This window comes from Canis lupus, chromosome 17 (genome assembly GCF_003254725.2).
Source record: "Canis lupus dingo isolate Sandy chromosome 17, ASM325472v2, whole genome shotgun sequence".
Lineage (NCBI taxonomy): Eukaryota > Metazoa > Chordata > Mammalia > Carnivora > Canidae > Canis > Canis lupus.
Genome location: NC_064259.1, coordinates 22941255 through 22955420, shown reverse-complemented (window position 1 = coordinate 22955420; position 14166 = coordinate 22941255). Strand labels below are relative to the sequence as shown.

The 14166-nt window shown below is 39.8% G+C and overlaps 2 protein-coding genes across 13 annotated transcripts in view; both read right to left on the bottom strand.

The window, feature by feature from the left end:
• The window catches only part of CLIP4 (CAP-Gly domain containing linker protein family member 4), a 100192-nt gene extending 95255 nt beyond the window's left edge, over window positions 1-4937 (bottom strand). For 7 of the 12 annotated variants that reach the window (XR_007403160.1, XR_007403158.1, XM_049095939.1 and 4 more), the window contains exon 1: window positions 4696-4935. The gene's annotated coding sequence lies outside the window, so the exon portion shown is untranslated. Of the gene's footprint in view, window positions 1-4695 lie in introns of all 12 variants that reach the window. The other 5 variants (XR_007403155.1, XR_007403157.1, XM_049095938.1 and 2 more) reach the window with 3 other exon arrangements.
• A 7768-nt stretch (window positions 4938-12705) lies between these two features.
• Window positions 12706-14166, bottom strand: part of TOGARAM2 (TOG array regulator of axonemal microtubules 2) — an 83764-nt gene continuing 82303 nt past the window's right edge. Inside the window, exon 21 of the mRNA XM_035700448.2 lies at window positions 12706-13275. Within this exon, the coding sequence (XP_035556341.2) occupies window positions 13208-13275 (68 nt within the window). The 3' untranslated portion in view covers window positions 12706-13207. The remainder of the gene's footprint in view (window positions 13276-14166) is intronic.

The following is a 14166-nucleotide window of genomic DNA, read 5'->3' as shown; positions in this document are numbered from 1 at the left end:
GAAATTCAAAGTTAGCTGGATATGTGCTTATTTTATTTGCTTAAAATGGCAAGAAAGAAGAGAAAAACACTAGGCAGATGGATAAACATGAGTGGCAGTGGACCCAAGACAGGAGCAACACATGGATAGTCTTGTAAGGTTTTTTTTTTTAAGATTTATTTATTTATTTATTCATGATAGATAGATATATATAGAGAGAGAGAGGCAGAGACACAGGAGGAAGGAGAGAAGCAGGCTCCATGCCAGAGCCAGAAGCGGGACTCTATCCCGGGACTCCAGGATCACACCCTGGGCCAAAGGCAGGCGCCAAACCACTGAGCCACCCAGGGATCCCCATCTTGTAAGTTTTTAATTGGAACATCTTAAGATCCAGACCAAAGAGCCTATGTTTGATGCAAAATATTTGGGACAGTTAGAGGTAAAGTGCTGGGGTCCTGGGATAAGGTGGGGTTGGGAAGGAAGGTATGCTTTAGAGAAAGAATGAATGAGCCTTTGGGAAGGAAAAGAATGGATCTGAGGTTTTGACACCAAGTCACTATGAGAGGGACTCTATAGTCAAGGAGATCTGCTAGGTGGCTGTCCTGATAGTCAGGTGGGTGGCTATACTCAGAGTGGGGGGTGGGGATGGGGGTGGAAAAAATTGGATGCAGAGAGAAGTTATGGAGGAAGGTAATGTCTGTGGAGAAGGTATGACTGGAGTTGTGAATATGAATGTGGCCTTTCACTACGAAAACTTCCTTGAATCCCTGCAGAGCCATTACTGGTGACCTGAATAAGCAATTACATGTAACTCTAGGGAGGCCTCATGAAGTAAGTTAAGTCAGACCAAGAAAAAATAAATTAGGGCATTTAATGCCCTCTTTGCTCTTCCCTAAGTTGTGAGAAGAGATTAAAGCTTTGGAATTCCATACAATTCCCTCATTGCTTTCCTCCCTCCTGAGAGACCCCACAGGGTTCCCCTGCCCCCCAGTAATGCCTGAGTTCTTCAAAGAGAGTGAGTTCAACACAGCCAGCCAGTAAGGGGCCTGGGGAAACTCAGGGAACTTCCCTTGGCATCTGCATCACTATTTTTGACTTCCCAAATAGGTTGCTTTTTTCCTGATGTGCTTGTATGTGAGATTCTACTCTTGGAGCAAAAGAAAAACCTGCAGCCTCATTTGGTTGTTTCTCCCTAGAAGGGGAAAACTTCTCTTTAGAAAAACTTCCTGGCATTAACCTGTAATTTGTATTCAAAGAAACAAATTATTCAGAATATCTGCCTTGAGGTATATGTGAAACCAAAAACCCAATGTTCGTAAAAGAACTGGACCCAAAGGATCTGCTTAGAAACTCACCTCTAGGGGATCCCTGGGTGGCGCAGCAGTTTGGCGCCTGCCTTTGGCCCAGGGCGCGATCCTGGAGACCCGGGATAGAATCCCACATCGGGCTCCTGGTGCATGGAGCCTGCTTCTCCCTCTGCCTGTGTCTCTGCCTCTCTCTCTCTCTGTGTGTGACTATCATAAATAAATTTAAAAAATTGAAAAAAAAAATCTTTAAAAAAAAAAAAGAAACTCACCTCTAAGCACTTTATTAGGTTCTGATTACTCACACTGATATTCTTTGAGGTCATTTTACACCTCTGCATCCTTGTAGATGCCATTCCTTCTGCTTGCACTTTGCCTGCAAGCTACCTCCACCCATCCAAATCCTATTATCCTTCCAGGCCCTTCCTACATCTCCCCTCATCTATGGAGAGCTAGCTCTCTAATTTCTCTCTTTCACTAAAGAAGCATACATTGTATACGAGGCACTCATATGGAAGTATTTTGTCCTGCGTTTCCAGTAAGACTATAAACTCCATGAGGGCAGGAAACATTTTCTTTTGTGTGCCTAAAAGCACTCCATACCTCCTTGCTGTGTTAAATTTAAAATAGAAAATTATACCACACTAATGCAATATGCTAATAATATGGGAAACTGCAGAGGGGCAGAAGGGACTTACACAACCCTCTGTACTGTGTCCAAGTTTCTGTAAACCAAAATCTACTCTTTAAAAATAAAGTCTGGGGCACCTGGGTGGCTCAGTGGGTTAAGCATCTTCCTTCGGCTCAGGTTATGATCCCAGGGTTCTGGGATGGAGTCCTACATTGGGCTCACTGCTCAGCCAGGAGCCTGCTTCTCCCTCTCCATCTGCCTCCCATCCACCCACCCCCACCTGCTCATTCTCCCAAATAAATAAAATCTTTTTAAAATAAATAAATAAATAATTCGATATATTTCTTCAAATCCTGAGTTCCTTCCTCTCTTTCAAGGCACAGAAGGCAGCAAAGAAGGAAAAGCCAAAGAAAACATTTGAAATGTGGACCAATATACAGAAGCCAATTGTTTTCCTGGATATCAGCAATGAACAATTGGAATTTGAAATTAGAAGCAACACCATAAGTATCAAGAGAGAGAGAGACTTAGGTATAAATCTAATAATATGTAAAGGATCTATGTGAGGAAAACAAGAAAACTTTCATCAAAGAAATCAAGGGACATCTAAATAAATGGAGAGCTATTCCATGTCCATGGATACGAAGACTCGGGATTAAATCAGTTCCAATTTCATCTATGCATTCAAATGCAATTCCAATCAAAATCCCAGTATATTATTTTGTGGATATTGACAACCTGACTCCAAAGTTTATATGGCCCAGAATGACCAACCCAATGTTGAAGAAAAACAGTCAAGTGACTGACAAGATTTGAATTAAAGACTTGGGATAAAACTACAGTCTTCAAGGGAGTATAGTACTAGTGAAAGAAAAGACAAATAGACTGGTGGAATAGAATACAGAGTAAAATATACCCACACAAAAATATACCTATACAAATGCAGTCAACCATTCTTCCTCAAAGGAACAAAGAGAATTCAATGGAAAAAGAATAATGTTTTCCATAAATGGTGCTGGAACAAGTGGACATTCATGTACAGAAAAACTAATCTAAACACAGATCTTACATCTCTCACAAAAACTAACTCAAAATGAATCATGGATATATATGTAAAATGTGAAGTTTAAAACTTCTAGAAAATAACATAGGAGACAATCTAATGACCTTGCATTTGGTAATGACTTTTTTTTTAATTTTTTTTTTTATTTATTTATGATAGTCACAGAGAGAGAGAGAGAGACAGAGACACAGGCAGAGGGAGAAGCAGGCTCCATGCACTGGGAGCCCGATGTGGGATTCGATCCCGGGTCTCCAGGATCACGCCCTGGGCCAAAGGCAGGCGCCAAACCGCTGCGCCACCCAGGGATCCCTGGTAATGACTTTTTAGACACAACACCAAATATAAGATACACCACCATATTGGAACTTAAGTCCAAAATGGAACTCAAGTTGGACTTCATTGGAACTTAACATTTCTGCCCTACAGAAGACCCTCTTAAAAGAATGAAAAGCAGCCATAGACTGGGAGAAAAATCCTTGCAAAACAAATATCTAATGAAGGACTTGTACCCAAAATAGACCAAAGAACTCTTACAACCCACAGTAAGAAAATAACTCCTTAGGAAAATGATCTGAACAGACCTCACCAAAGAAGATGAGAGGTAAAGTATATGAAAAGATGCTTTAAAAAAAAAAAAAAAGATGTTCAACATCATATGCTATCAAGGAACTGCAAATTAAAACAATGGTGAGATACTACTATACATCTGTTAGAATGGCTAAAATCCTAAACACTGACAACACCAAATTCTGGCAAGAATGTGGAGCAAAAGGAACTCTCATTCACTGCTGATAGGAATGAAAAATGGTAGAGCTACTTTGAAAGACAGTTTGGTAGTTTCTTACAAAGCCAAGTACTGTATAGTCTTACTTTATGATGCAGCAGTCTCATTCCTAGATATTTACCCAAGTGATTTGAAAATTTGCGTCCAAAAACCTGCACATGAATGTTTATAGCAGAGTTATTCATAATTACCCAAAATTGCAAATGACCAACACGCCCTTCAATAAGGGAATGGATATGCAAGTTGTGCTACATTTATATAATGGAATATTAAGGTGATAAAAAGAAATGAGTTATCAAGCCATGAAAAGACTTGGAGGACCCTTAAATATATATTGTTAAAAGAAAGAAGCCAATCTGAAAGGGCTACATACTATATGATTCCAACTCTATGACATTTTGGAAAAGGCAAAATAAGACAGACAGTAAAAAGATCAGTGGTTGCCAGGGGCTGGGGAGGGAGGAAGGTAGAGCACAAGGGATTTTTGAGGCAGTGAAACCATTCTGTATGATGCTGTAATGGTGGATATGTGACATTATGCATTTGTCAAAAGCCACAGAATATACGCCACGAAGAGCGGACCGTCATATAAATTATGGACTTCAGTTATCAGTAATGTATCAGTATTGGCTCATCAACTGTAAAAAATAATTTTAAAAAAGGAGCGGATTGTGAAGCATTTTTAATACTTCATTCAGGTTTTTAGCACTGAACTGACTTTTTTACTTTTTGGTGTCATTATGTAGGAAAGGCTACACTTCTGTAAAATGTTTTAGTCTAAATTGCCTCACAGCATATGTCCAACTCCTGAAACCCATGTTAATTTGTTAAAATAACGGATGCTGTGTTCAGGATGCTCACCTGTGCCTTTGCACAAATGAGGTTTCATCAGAGGCCTGGGTGGGCAGGAGATTCATTTTAGAATGAAACTTACCCAATCATGACACTGTCCTCTCAATGGCACCCAGAAAAAAAAAATTTTCAATCTCTCATGGATCTTCCTCAGCAAGAGCACAAATTGTTTAGAGTGTTGGTTGGGAGTCTATGAAAATAGGTGTTCATAATGGGTTCCCTTGGGCCCATATGCAGATTCCAATTACAGAAAGCCAGGGTGGTGGTGGCTGCTTTGACTTGACTCCCTGTGGTGGAGCCTTCCTTTGAGTGCACCAGCCTGCTTTTCTACTGGCAGCAAATACATAATAATGATAGTGCTGTTGGTGCTATGGATACCAGATTTAAAGGGCCAGAGAAATAGTTAAGACCTTTAGCCTACCTCTGAGGCTGCTGGCAGCAATGGCAGAGGAAGAAGAATGATTAATCCTCCAAGAGCTGGTCAATGCCTCTCTGGGGCTGGAGCAATAGGGATCCACCTCCCTATCCACAAGGGCACAGAAGTGTGGAGAGCGGATCTGGAGGGTGAAAACAGAAGATATCCTGCAGGACCTGCAATTTCATATCTCCCCCCTTTGGGTCATAGGGTTCTAACCTGGACTGGACCTCCTCAGAACTCCAAAAACTGTTCTTTTTCTACCAACTCCAAAAACTGTCCTTTTCCCACTAACAGGTGTTAGTTCTGCTCTCTGACATAAAGAGAACATTTTGAACAGAAATTAGAATGGATTTTGTCATGATTTCTGATGAGATGACATTGTGCTGACCTTTTGAGCTGCAGCAACAGATGAGGTAATAACTTGGAAAAGCAGTCTATGGATTCCGTGGTCTATTCTTGAGATTTTGCTGACACCTGGCTGCCTATAATTATTGGAGCCAGTACAAATTTCACAGTCACTGACTCGAGTGTGCAAAAATGTAATTTTCTCTATTCTTCTATAATTGAGTGTAATTTCTGCCTTGTGCCTCCTTTCTGCCTCAAAGCAGAGAAAATTTAATCTAGTCGCTCTCAGATAAACTCATTCAAATTCAGTCATTTCTTAGCCAATTCAAGTTTATAATTCAGTCACAATTAGGTTTAAAACTCTCTCTTTCTCCCTCTGCTTCTCTTCCCTGGAACCAGTCTCAGCTCTCAAAGGCTTATCCGAGGACTCCCTCCCTCTTCTTGGTCTTAATCTGTCCTGTCCAGCAGATGAAATGTGTTCCCTTAAGAGGTGACCTGGGTGGTCTGTGGAACATAAGGGGGTTCCCACTAGTTCTCTCCACTGAGAGGGCAGCTCTATCCTCATCCAATTCTCATCCTTATCCTGGGCCGGCTGACTCCCAGGCTTTCTCTCTTTCTCTGGCAAATGTGTTTCATATGGAAGGCTTCAGGACATTATAGGGGTCCTCTTATGCCAGTCTGACCTGTGGGAGCCTGGGGTGGGGAAGTCTCCCATCCTTTTATACCTAAACATGTCACAGCAGCATTCCTATTCTGTTACTTTGAGGTAATATGAGGCATTTCCCTACAAGGCTTATTGGCTTGCTATCTCCTGGCATTGAGCTATGGCCCAGGAAAGGGCCACAAGAACCTCTTCTCTCACAACCTCCAGATGAGACCTTGAGATCAGAGACAGGTACAGAAGCCCCACACCCACACATAACCCTGTGGCTTCTCTCCCAACTCTTACCCTTTCCTAGCTCCAGGTATTCATTAATTATTGGAAGAGGGGAAGGGGCACTGTCTGTCTCCTCCAACCCCTTTGCAGATCTTTTCTGTCCTATACCTGCGTGGAGCCCTTGAACTTCGGCATCAGTGATTCACTGACCTGCTCTCTGGTGCTTCGCTGGAAAGGGGCCTGAGATGTGCTTAAAAGATCTAATGAGTATAAGAGACAAAAGCACACCAAGTAACATTCTACCTCTCAGCCTACTTTATTTCCATGTACTGTTTTACCTTGTGAGGCACAACTAAATGTAATTAGACTAATTTTTTTTCATGACTAAGGTTGGCTTAGAAGAAACTTCTAAACAAGACTATTCTAAAAATTGGGGGGCTTTATGGAATAGCTATATGTGGAAATACATGTTTCTGGCCACCCCCATCCCACCACTCCCAAGCCCCCATCTCCCCATTTCTGACTATCAATTTGGATATGTAAATTACTGAAGGATGGTGATCAAACTCATCTCTTAATAATCATGTTTTTTTAAAGATTTCATTCATTTATTCATAAGAGACAGAGAGAGAGGCAGAGACATAGGCAGAGGGAGAAGCAAGCTCCCAGTGGGGAGCCCAATGCAGGACTCGATCCCAGGACCCAGGAACAGGACCTGAGCCAAAGGCAGACACTCAACCACTGAGCCATCCAGGTGCCCCAGTAGTCACATTTCTTATCATCATATAGTTTAAAGCTCATCTCTCACCAAAGTGCTCACTTAATGCATTTTCAAGTCACCCCATTAGTTTGCCATTTTGTGGCCCTAAAGAACTTGGTATCACATTAGTCAGTTTACTCCCATTTTAAGAATTCTTTAATACATTAAAACCAGTCCCAGAAATTCTTGAGAGGCTAGGATTAACAGTTATCCATCTTGAAATGTATCCATTTCCAATGTGTCCTTAAAATGTGTTAACTGTTCCAGAGACAAACATTTCACAGGAACCCAACATTTAAAAATAATAACTTCCTAAAATAATACTAATAATTTCCCAAATGTAAATTTGTCCAAGTATTTTGCAAGATATAAATTTAACCTTTTAAAACATGACAACAAAGTTAAAAACTATAAAGAAAAAGACCAAAGAGTGGATCGTGTGAAATGAAAACTTTCATACTCCAAAAAATATCATAAATAAAATTAGGAGGAAAAAAGGAAAACTTAAAAAAAAAATACTGGCAACATGGCAACATATATGACCAAATGAAATACCAATCTCTTGAAAATTAACAAAACAAAGATAAATGTCCCAATTTCTAAAAATGAACAGAGGATGTATGGGTAATCCCCAAAAGGACCTATGCAAGTGGCCAGCAGAGCATATAGTTTTTAAAATACACAAACTCTCCAATAAATTCATGAATGCAAATAGAATCAAGATGCCATTTTTCCTCTTTAAAATCAGCAGATTTTTTTTACAGGACAATATCCAATGCTGGCAAGTTTGCAATAAAGTAAATACATATGCACACTGCTGCTAGAAATGTAGACTGGTATAATCACTCTTCCTGGAGAGTAATTCCACAATTTGTACCAAAAGCCTTAAAAATATTTATATTCCGGGGGAGTATAACTCCCCACTCCCTAAGTGTGGCTTTCCATCATACTTCCAAAGAGTACAGTAGAGAAAGGGGATGGAGAAAAAACTTTGCAGCTGAGCAGTCTCACAAGCACCACATCAGCCTAGTGATCAAGGTCAACATTGGCAGTTGTAAATCATGTTGATAATATGTACTCTTGATATGATGTAATAAAAATGGCACATTACCTCTATGATTTTCCTCTAAAAACCCATAACTTCAGTCTAATCATGAGAAAAACATCAAACAAATCCCCATTGAGGGACATCCAACAGTTTGGTACTTCTCAAAACTGTCAAGGTCATCAAAAACAAGGCAAGTCTGAGAAACTGTCATAGTCAAGAGGAGTCTAAGAAGTCATGATGAAAAAAAAAATAAAAAAATAAAAAAATAAAAAAAAAAAGAAGTCATGATGACCAAATGTAATGTGGTCTTTTGGATGGAATCCTAAAACAGAAAAAAATGACATTAGGTAAAAACTAAGTATGGCCTTTAGCTAATAATTATGATTGGTTTAATAATTGTAAAAGATATATGACATACTACACTATTGTAGGATGTTATTATAGGGGAAACTGTATTGAGGAGGAATATATGGGAACTCTCTGCTCAATTTTTCTATAAGTTTCAAACTATTCCAGAAAAATTAAATCAATTAAATTATTTTAATGGTTACATTCTTTGGCTAAGCAATTCCACATCCAGAAATTATCCTTAAGAAGTAATCACAAATGTGATCAAAGATTTATTTGCAAGGATATTTAAGTATTACTTAAAATAGAAATAACCTAAATATGGAGGGGAAAAAAAGGAGCCTGAGAATCAGCCAGATATGAGGTTTAAGTGCCTATCTCCCCCACTTTCAAGATGTTCATCTTTGCAAGGCATGGACTTCTCAGACACATCCTGTATATTTGATCACCCTCTCTCTTCTCCAATTCACCTACGCCACAGAGTAGGTATGTGTGGTGATGTCTATATGCATTTCTGTGAAGGTTTTCTCTCTGAGAAACATCTGCATGGGGGAAGAACACTTAGCAAATTCATAAATTTTACTTTGATTTATACCTATGGACTCTGCTATTTATCTTTTTGTTAAAGTAAGAGATTGCTAACCTGATTATATACAAAAAAGTTTTTCCCTTAAGTATTTTTGAAACATTGTATCATGGAAAATGTTTATAATGTGTTTTTAGCGAACAAGGATAATGGCATGATGCGAAATATATATACAAGTGGAAGAAAAGAGTGGTAGGTAATATGCAAAAATAAATAATTACAGTGCTTGTGAAATGCAAGCATGTTTATGAAATGCCAGCATTTTTGCTGAAGTCAACATCTCTTACTTTAAAATATCTCTGGGAATAGAAGTCTAGTCTTCATCTTCCTCTGCTAGCAACTTTAATCAGTAGTTAATATGAAGCCATTTTACGTGTTCAATTCCCTGGTCCCAACCACCACTCTGGCTAGCTGGCGTGCTAGGAGGTGAACCAGCCAAGGGTCAGTGACCCAGAATCTGGGCTGAGGTCAGAGGTAGCAGAGCATGGGACTTTCTGTGGTAATCTAGAATTTAGAGCTAGGGGTTATCTGAAAGTCCCTATCCAGGGACAAAATTAAAATCAATGACCATCCAGCCAAGTCATCAATCCAAAGGGATTAGTCAGAGATAGAGATAGAAGGGCAACCTGGAGGGCTTCTTTGGTTTGCAGAGCAAATCCAAAGTTACTTCTCATAGACTCCTACCAGCCTTCTCCTGGTGGACTAGAATCTGAATGTGTGACTGGAAAGTCTAACGTGAGATGAACAATCAGTCCTAAGTGAAGCTTGAAATGCAGGTATCTTATCCAAAAAAATGTCATAGGAATAACACTCGCTTTGGAATCAGAGAGATTAGGGTCCAAATTCCACAACAGCTATATGCTAGTTATATGACCTGAGCAAGTTATCCGAACCTTTTCAGCCTCTGTGTCCTCATCTGGAAACCTGGGTGTGGCAGAGGAGATTACTTGGTCACCAATGTTGGGGCTCTCCTTCCACAGTATAGAGATATTGCTGGCCTATCTGCATCTAAGTGAGGCCATGAGACATGTCCTAGACATTAACCTGTGAGCAGCAATGATAGGTGTCAACTGCCAGCAAAGATAGTTGAGTACTGGTATGCCTTCCGCACAGTTTTTCCCTTTTGCCTTAGAGGTCATGTATGAAAACTGTTGACATTTCCACATGGAAGGGCCCGGATCTCCATTTGAAGGAAAGCTACTCAACTAAGAACTTCTACATTAGCATTGTGTGGGCAGTAATAACTTTTCATGCACTGCCACTGAGATTTGGAGGTTGTTTGTTTAAGTAAAAATTAAGTGTAAACGGGACACCTGGGTGGCTCAGTCGGTTAAGCAGCTGGCTCGTGGCTTTGTCTCGGGTCATGATCTCAGGGTCTTGGAATCAAGCCCCACAATGGCTGAACATGGAGCCCAACACGGGGCTCAATCTCACCATTCCGAGATCACCACTTGAGCCAAAACCAAGAGTCAGATGCTTAACTGTGCTACCCAGATGCCCCCATATGATTAGCAATTTTATCGGAAATCACCATGTGACCTTCAAGTGTCTGCCCTAAGTAGCTTCTCTTTTGGTGATCACATCAGAAACCCTATATTCACTGAATCTTCATATGCATGGCTTACGAATCAGTAGTCACACAGATGTTTTATGCTATTTCTGGAGATGTATTGCTTAACTCCTTGAGGTGTCTCTGAGGATCCAACAAAATAAATTTCGCCTATACTATGTAGCTTATATTAATCAAAGTATCCTAAATGTATCCTCCAAATTTTGGCAAAAATTTATCCATTTTTTTTACATAATAAGAGAAGCTATTTTATTGCATAGATTTGATTCTTTTTTAAAAAAATATTTATTTGAGAGAGAGCACATGTGAATGCAGGGAGAGGGGCAGAGGAAGAGGGAAAGGGAATCTCAAGCAGACCCCTCTTGAGGTTGGGCTCCATGTTCAGCAACATTCCTAATACCATGCCTGCAACACAAATATTAGCCCCTTTTTCCTGATAGCTCACCACAACAGTTGCATATTGCCTGTTTATCCCACATTTGGATCAGGGAATTGTGTGCAAAGATAATCCCTTCAGAGCTGAAGGACCGGATATGCCCAAGGCCTTTGGTAGTAGGAAATGTTTCTTAGGTTCAGGAGAGCTCACTAGTGACACTTACAGAACTTGAGAAATAAGACATCTTATCAGATTGCTTAAATGATCTACAGTATTGGTTCAAAATTGATGTCCTGATAGGGTATTGGTTCAAAATTGATGTCCTGATAGGTCCATCTTTTGTTGATCAATTAGTTCAAAGCCACAAGATTTTAAAAATGGGGTAGAATTTATTTAACATGCTGAAGGGCAAGGATGGCCTTTAGTAGGTTAATGTTTACTATACATAGTTATGTTTTGGATGTCATGGTCTAACCTGTGAATGATATGTCCATTTTTAAGGTTTTGGCAACCTTTTGAGCCTAATTTTCTTTCCTTGAGTGTGAACTGAGAGACTGACTTCCAAAGAATAAAATGTGGAGAATGGCTTCTGAGACTAGGACAGAGTGGCCTCCTTCTTGCTCTCTCTTGGACAATTCACTGTAGGGAAAGCCAGCTGCCACGTTGCGAGGACATTCAAGCAGGCCTATGGAGAGGCCCACCTGATGAATTGACAACTCCTGTAGACATCAAGCAAAGAATGGAGACTTTCTGTCAATAGTCATATGAATGAACTACTACCTCGGAAGCAAGTCAACCAGCCCCAGTCTAGTCCTCAGATGACTGCAACCTTGGCTAATGTCTTGACTGCAACTTCATGAAAAACCCTTAGAATCACCCTGTGAGCTGCTCCCAAATTCCCGACCCACAGAAACATTGTGTTTCATAATGAGACACGGTTTGCTGTTTTAAGCTCCTAAATTTTGTGGTAATTTGTTATCCAACAATAGGCAACCAATACAGGGGCTTTTCTCCAAGATCAAGAGCATTATAGCTGGGACTCTCTTGGGCACAAAGTAAAGCATATAGCACTGCATTTTAGTTGGTGTGTGTATGTTAACATACATGAAGCACACAATTTAAGTGTACAGCTCAAGGAGTTTGTACACATATATAATCACTGCCCAGGTCAAGATACAGAATATTTCCATTACGCTCAGAAATTCTCTCATGCCCATATACAGTTAATAACTCTTCCCAGAGGTAACCACTTTTCTGGGTTCTGTAACTATAGATTGTTTTGCATAGTATTGAACTTTATATAAATGGAATAATTTCACATGTACTCCTTTATGCCTGATTTCTTTCACTCAGCATAGTAATTTTTAAATTTATGTTGTTACATGTTTCAGCAGGTTCTTCCTTTTATTCCTGGCAAGTATTCCATTGTACAATTATGCCTAATTTGTTTATTTTTCTATTGACAAACATTTGGATTATTTCCAACTTGAAGGTTTTATGAATAAAGCTGTAGGAATATTCTTGTGCTAGTCCCTTTTGAGGACCTATCCATTCAATACACTTGGGTAAATTTTTAGAACTGGAATTGATGGGTCATAAGGTGGGTGTAGGATGTGTGTTATGTTTAACTGTCACACAAGTTTCTAAAATAATTGGGTCATCTTACATTTCCACTCAAAGTAACTTTTTTTTCATTTGATGCAAACTCAGTTTGAAAAGAAAGAAAAATAAAAGTCTTGACAAAAAATGAGAGGCAATGAATAATAAATTTAAGAATTTCTTAAATTATTTGGAATAGTTAAGAAAACCATTCTACAAGGCACAGAGCTATCTGACAGCTGATCCTCCAGGCAAATACTTTTATTCTGATCATCAGTTTAGAAATGTTTTTAGCCCCTTAGATCACGGTTTTCATAAAGATGATTTGACCAGGGCCCCAAATCCCAAGAGAAGAAGAATTTACATAAAGAACCCTCCAGGTGAGCTTTCCACCCTGTTAAATGGAAGAAAGAAGAATCTTCCCACATGGCACACTTGTTTACTAAGCCAGTCCAGCGCCTGACAAATGAAACAACTTCTCAATGCCTAACACAACTTGCCCCCAGGCACTGAGTCAGCTTTGTATTTCCCATGAGTTCAGCCTCAAATAAACAGATCGGATAACTTTATTAATTATGCACTCTGGGGCATAGGGCTGTGATAAGCTCAGGCTCTGCACACAGCTCCAGTAGCCCATCTCCAGCTTGCTCACGGCACAGGAGGCATGTTATGTCCTTTCTGGTTCTGAAACCATCCTGACACCCATAGGATTATTTCTATCAGTTGTCCAGGGCTCTGTAAGAGAAAAATGAAAACTGTAAAGCCAGCATATCAAGTCCAATCTCAGAAACTTCAGGAGATGCTCAATGCGATCTTTTTTTTTTCTATTAGCAAAATTAAAAATTGGCAACCAGAAAAAATGAGAAATGGTTCAATAAAATCCCTTCTTCCTAGTGCAGATGATGGGAATTGTGTGCTTAAGAGGAGAAGAAGGACACCATGAGGAAATCCTGAGGCAACAATGTGCTGGGCAGAGGGCCATTCTGCAGGCACAGAAGTGCCAAAACCCACATCCAGGACTGCAAGCCCTCCTATAGGCAGTATTTTCCAGATGATTCAGGATTGAGGCTTGGTCCTGGACTAATTACTGAAGTTTCTTATGACTTTTATTATTCTAAGTGGCTTAGATGCCAGGGGGAAAAGAATAAGGAATTCCTTTTCCTTCCTTCTTTCTTTCCTTCCTTCCTTCCTTCTTCATTTTCTTTCTTTCTCTCTCTCTCTCTCTCTTTCTTTCTTTTTAATTTTATTTCCATTTGGACACTTTCTTTTTATTGACTTTTCTATTTAATTCGATTTGCTAACATATAGTATAATACCTAGTGCTCATCTCATCACATGCCCTCCTTAATGCCCATCACCCAGCTACCCCATCCCCCCACCCATCTCCCTTTCCACAACTCTTTGTTACCCAGAGTCAGAAGTCTCTCATGATTTGTCTTCCTCTTTAATTTTTCCTCACTCAGTTCCCCCCTTCTCCTATGGTCCCCTTCACTTTTACTTATATTCCACATATGAAACCATATGATAATTATCTTTCTCCGATTGACTGGTTTCACTCAGCATAGTAGCCTCCAGTTCCATCCACATTGATGTAAATGGTAGGTATTCATCCTTTCTGATGGCTGA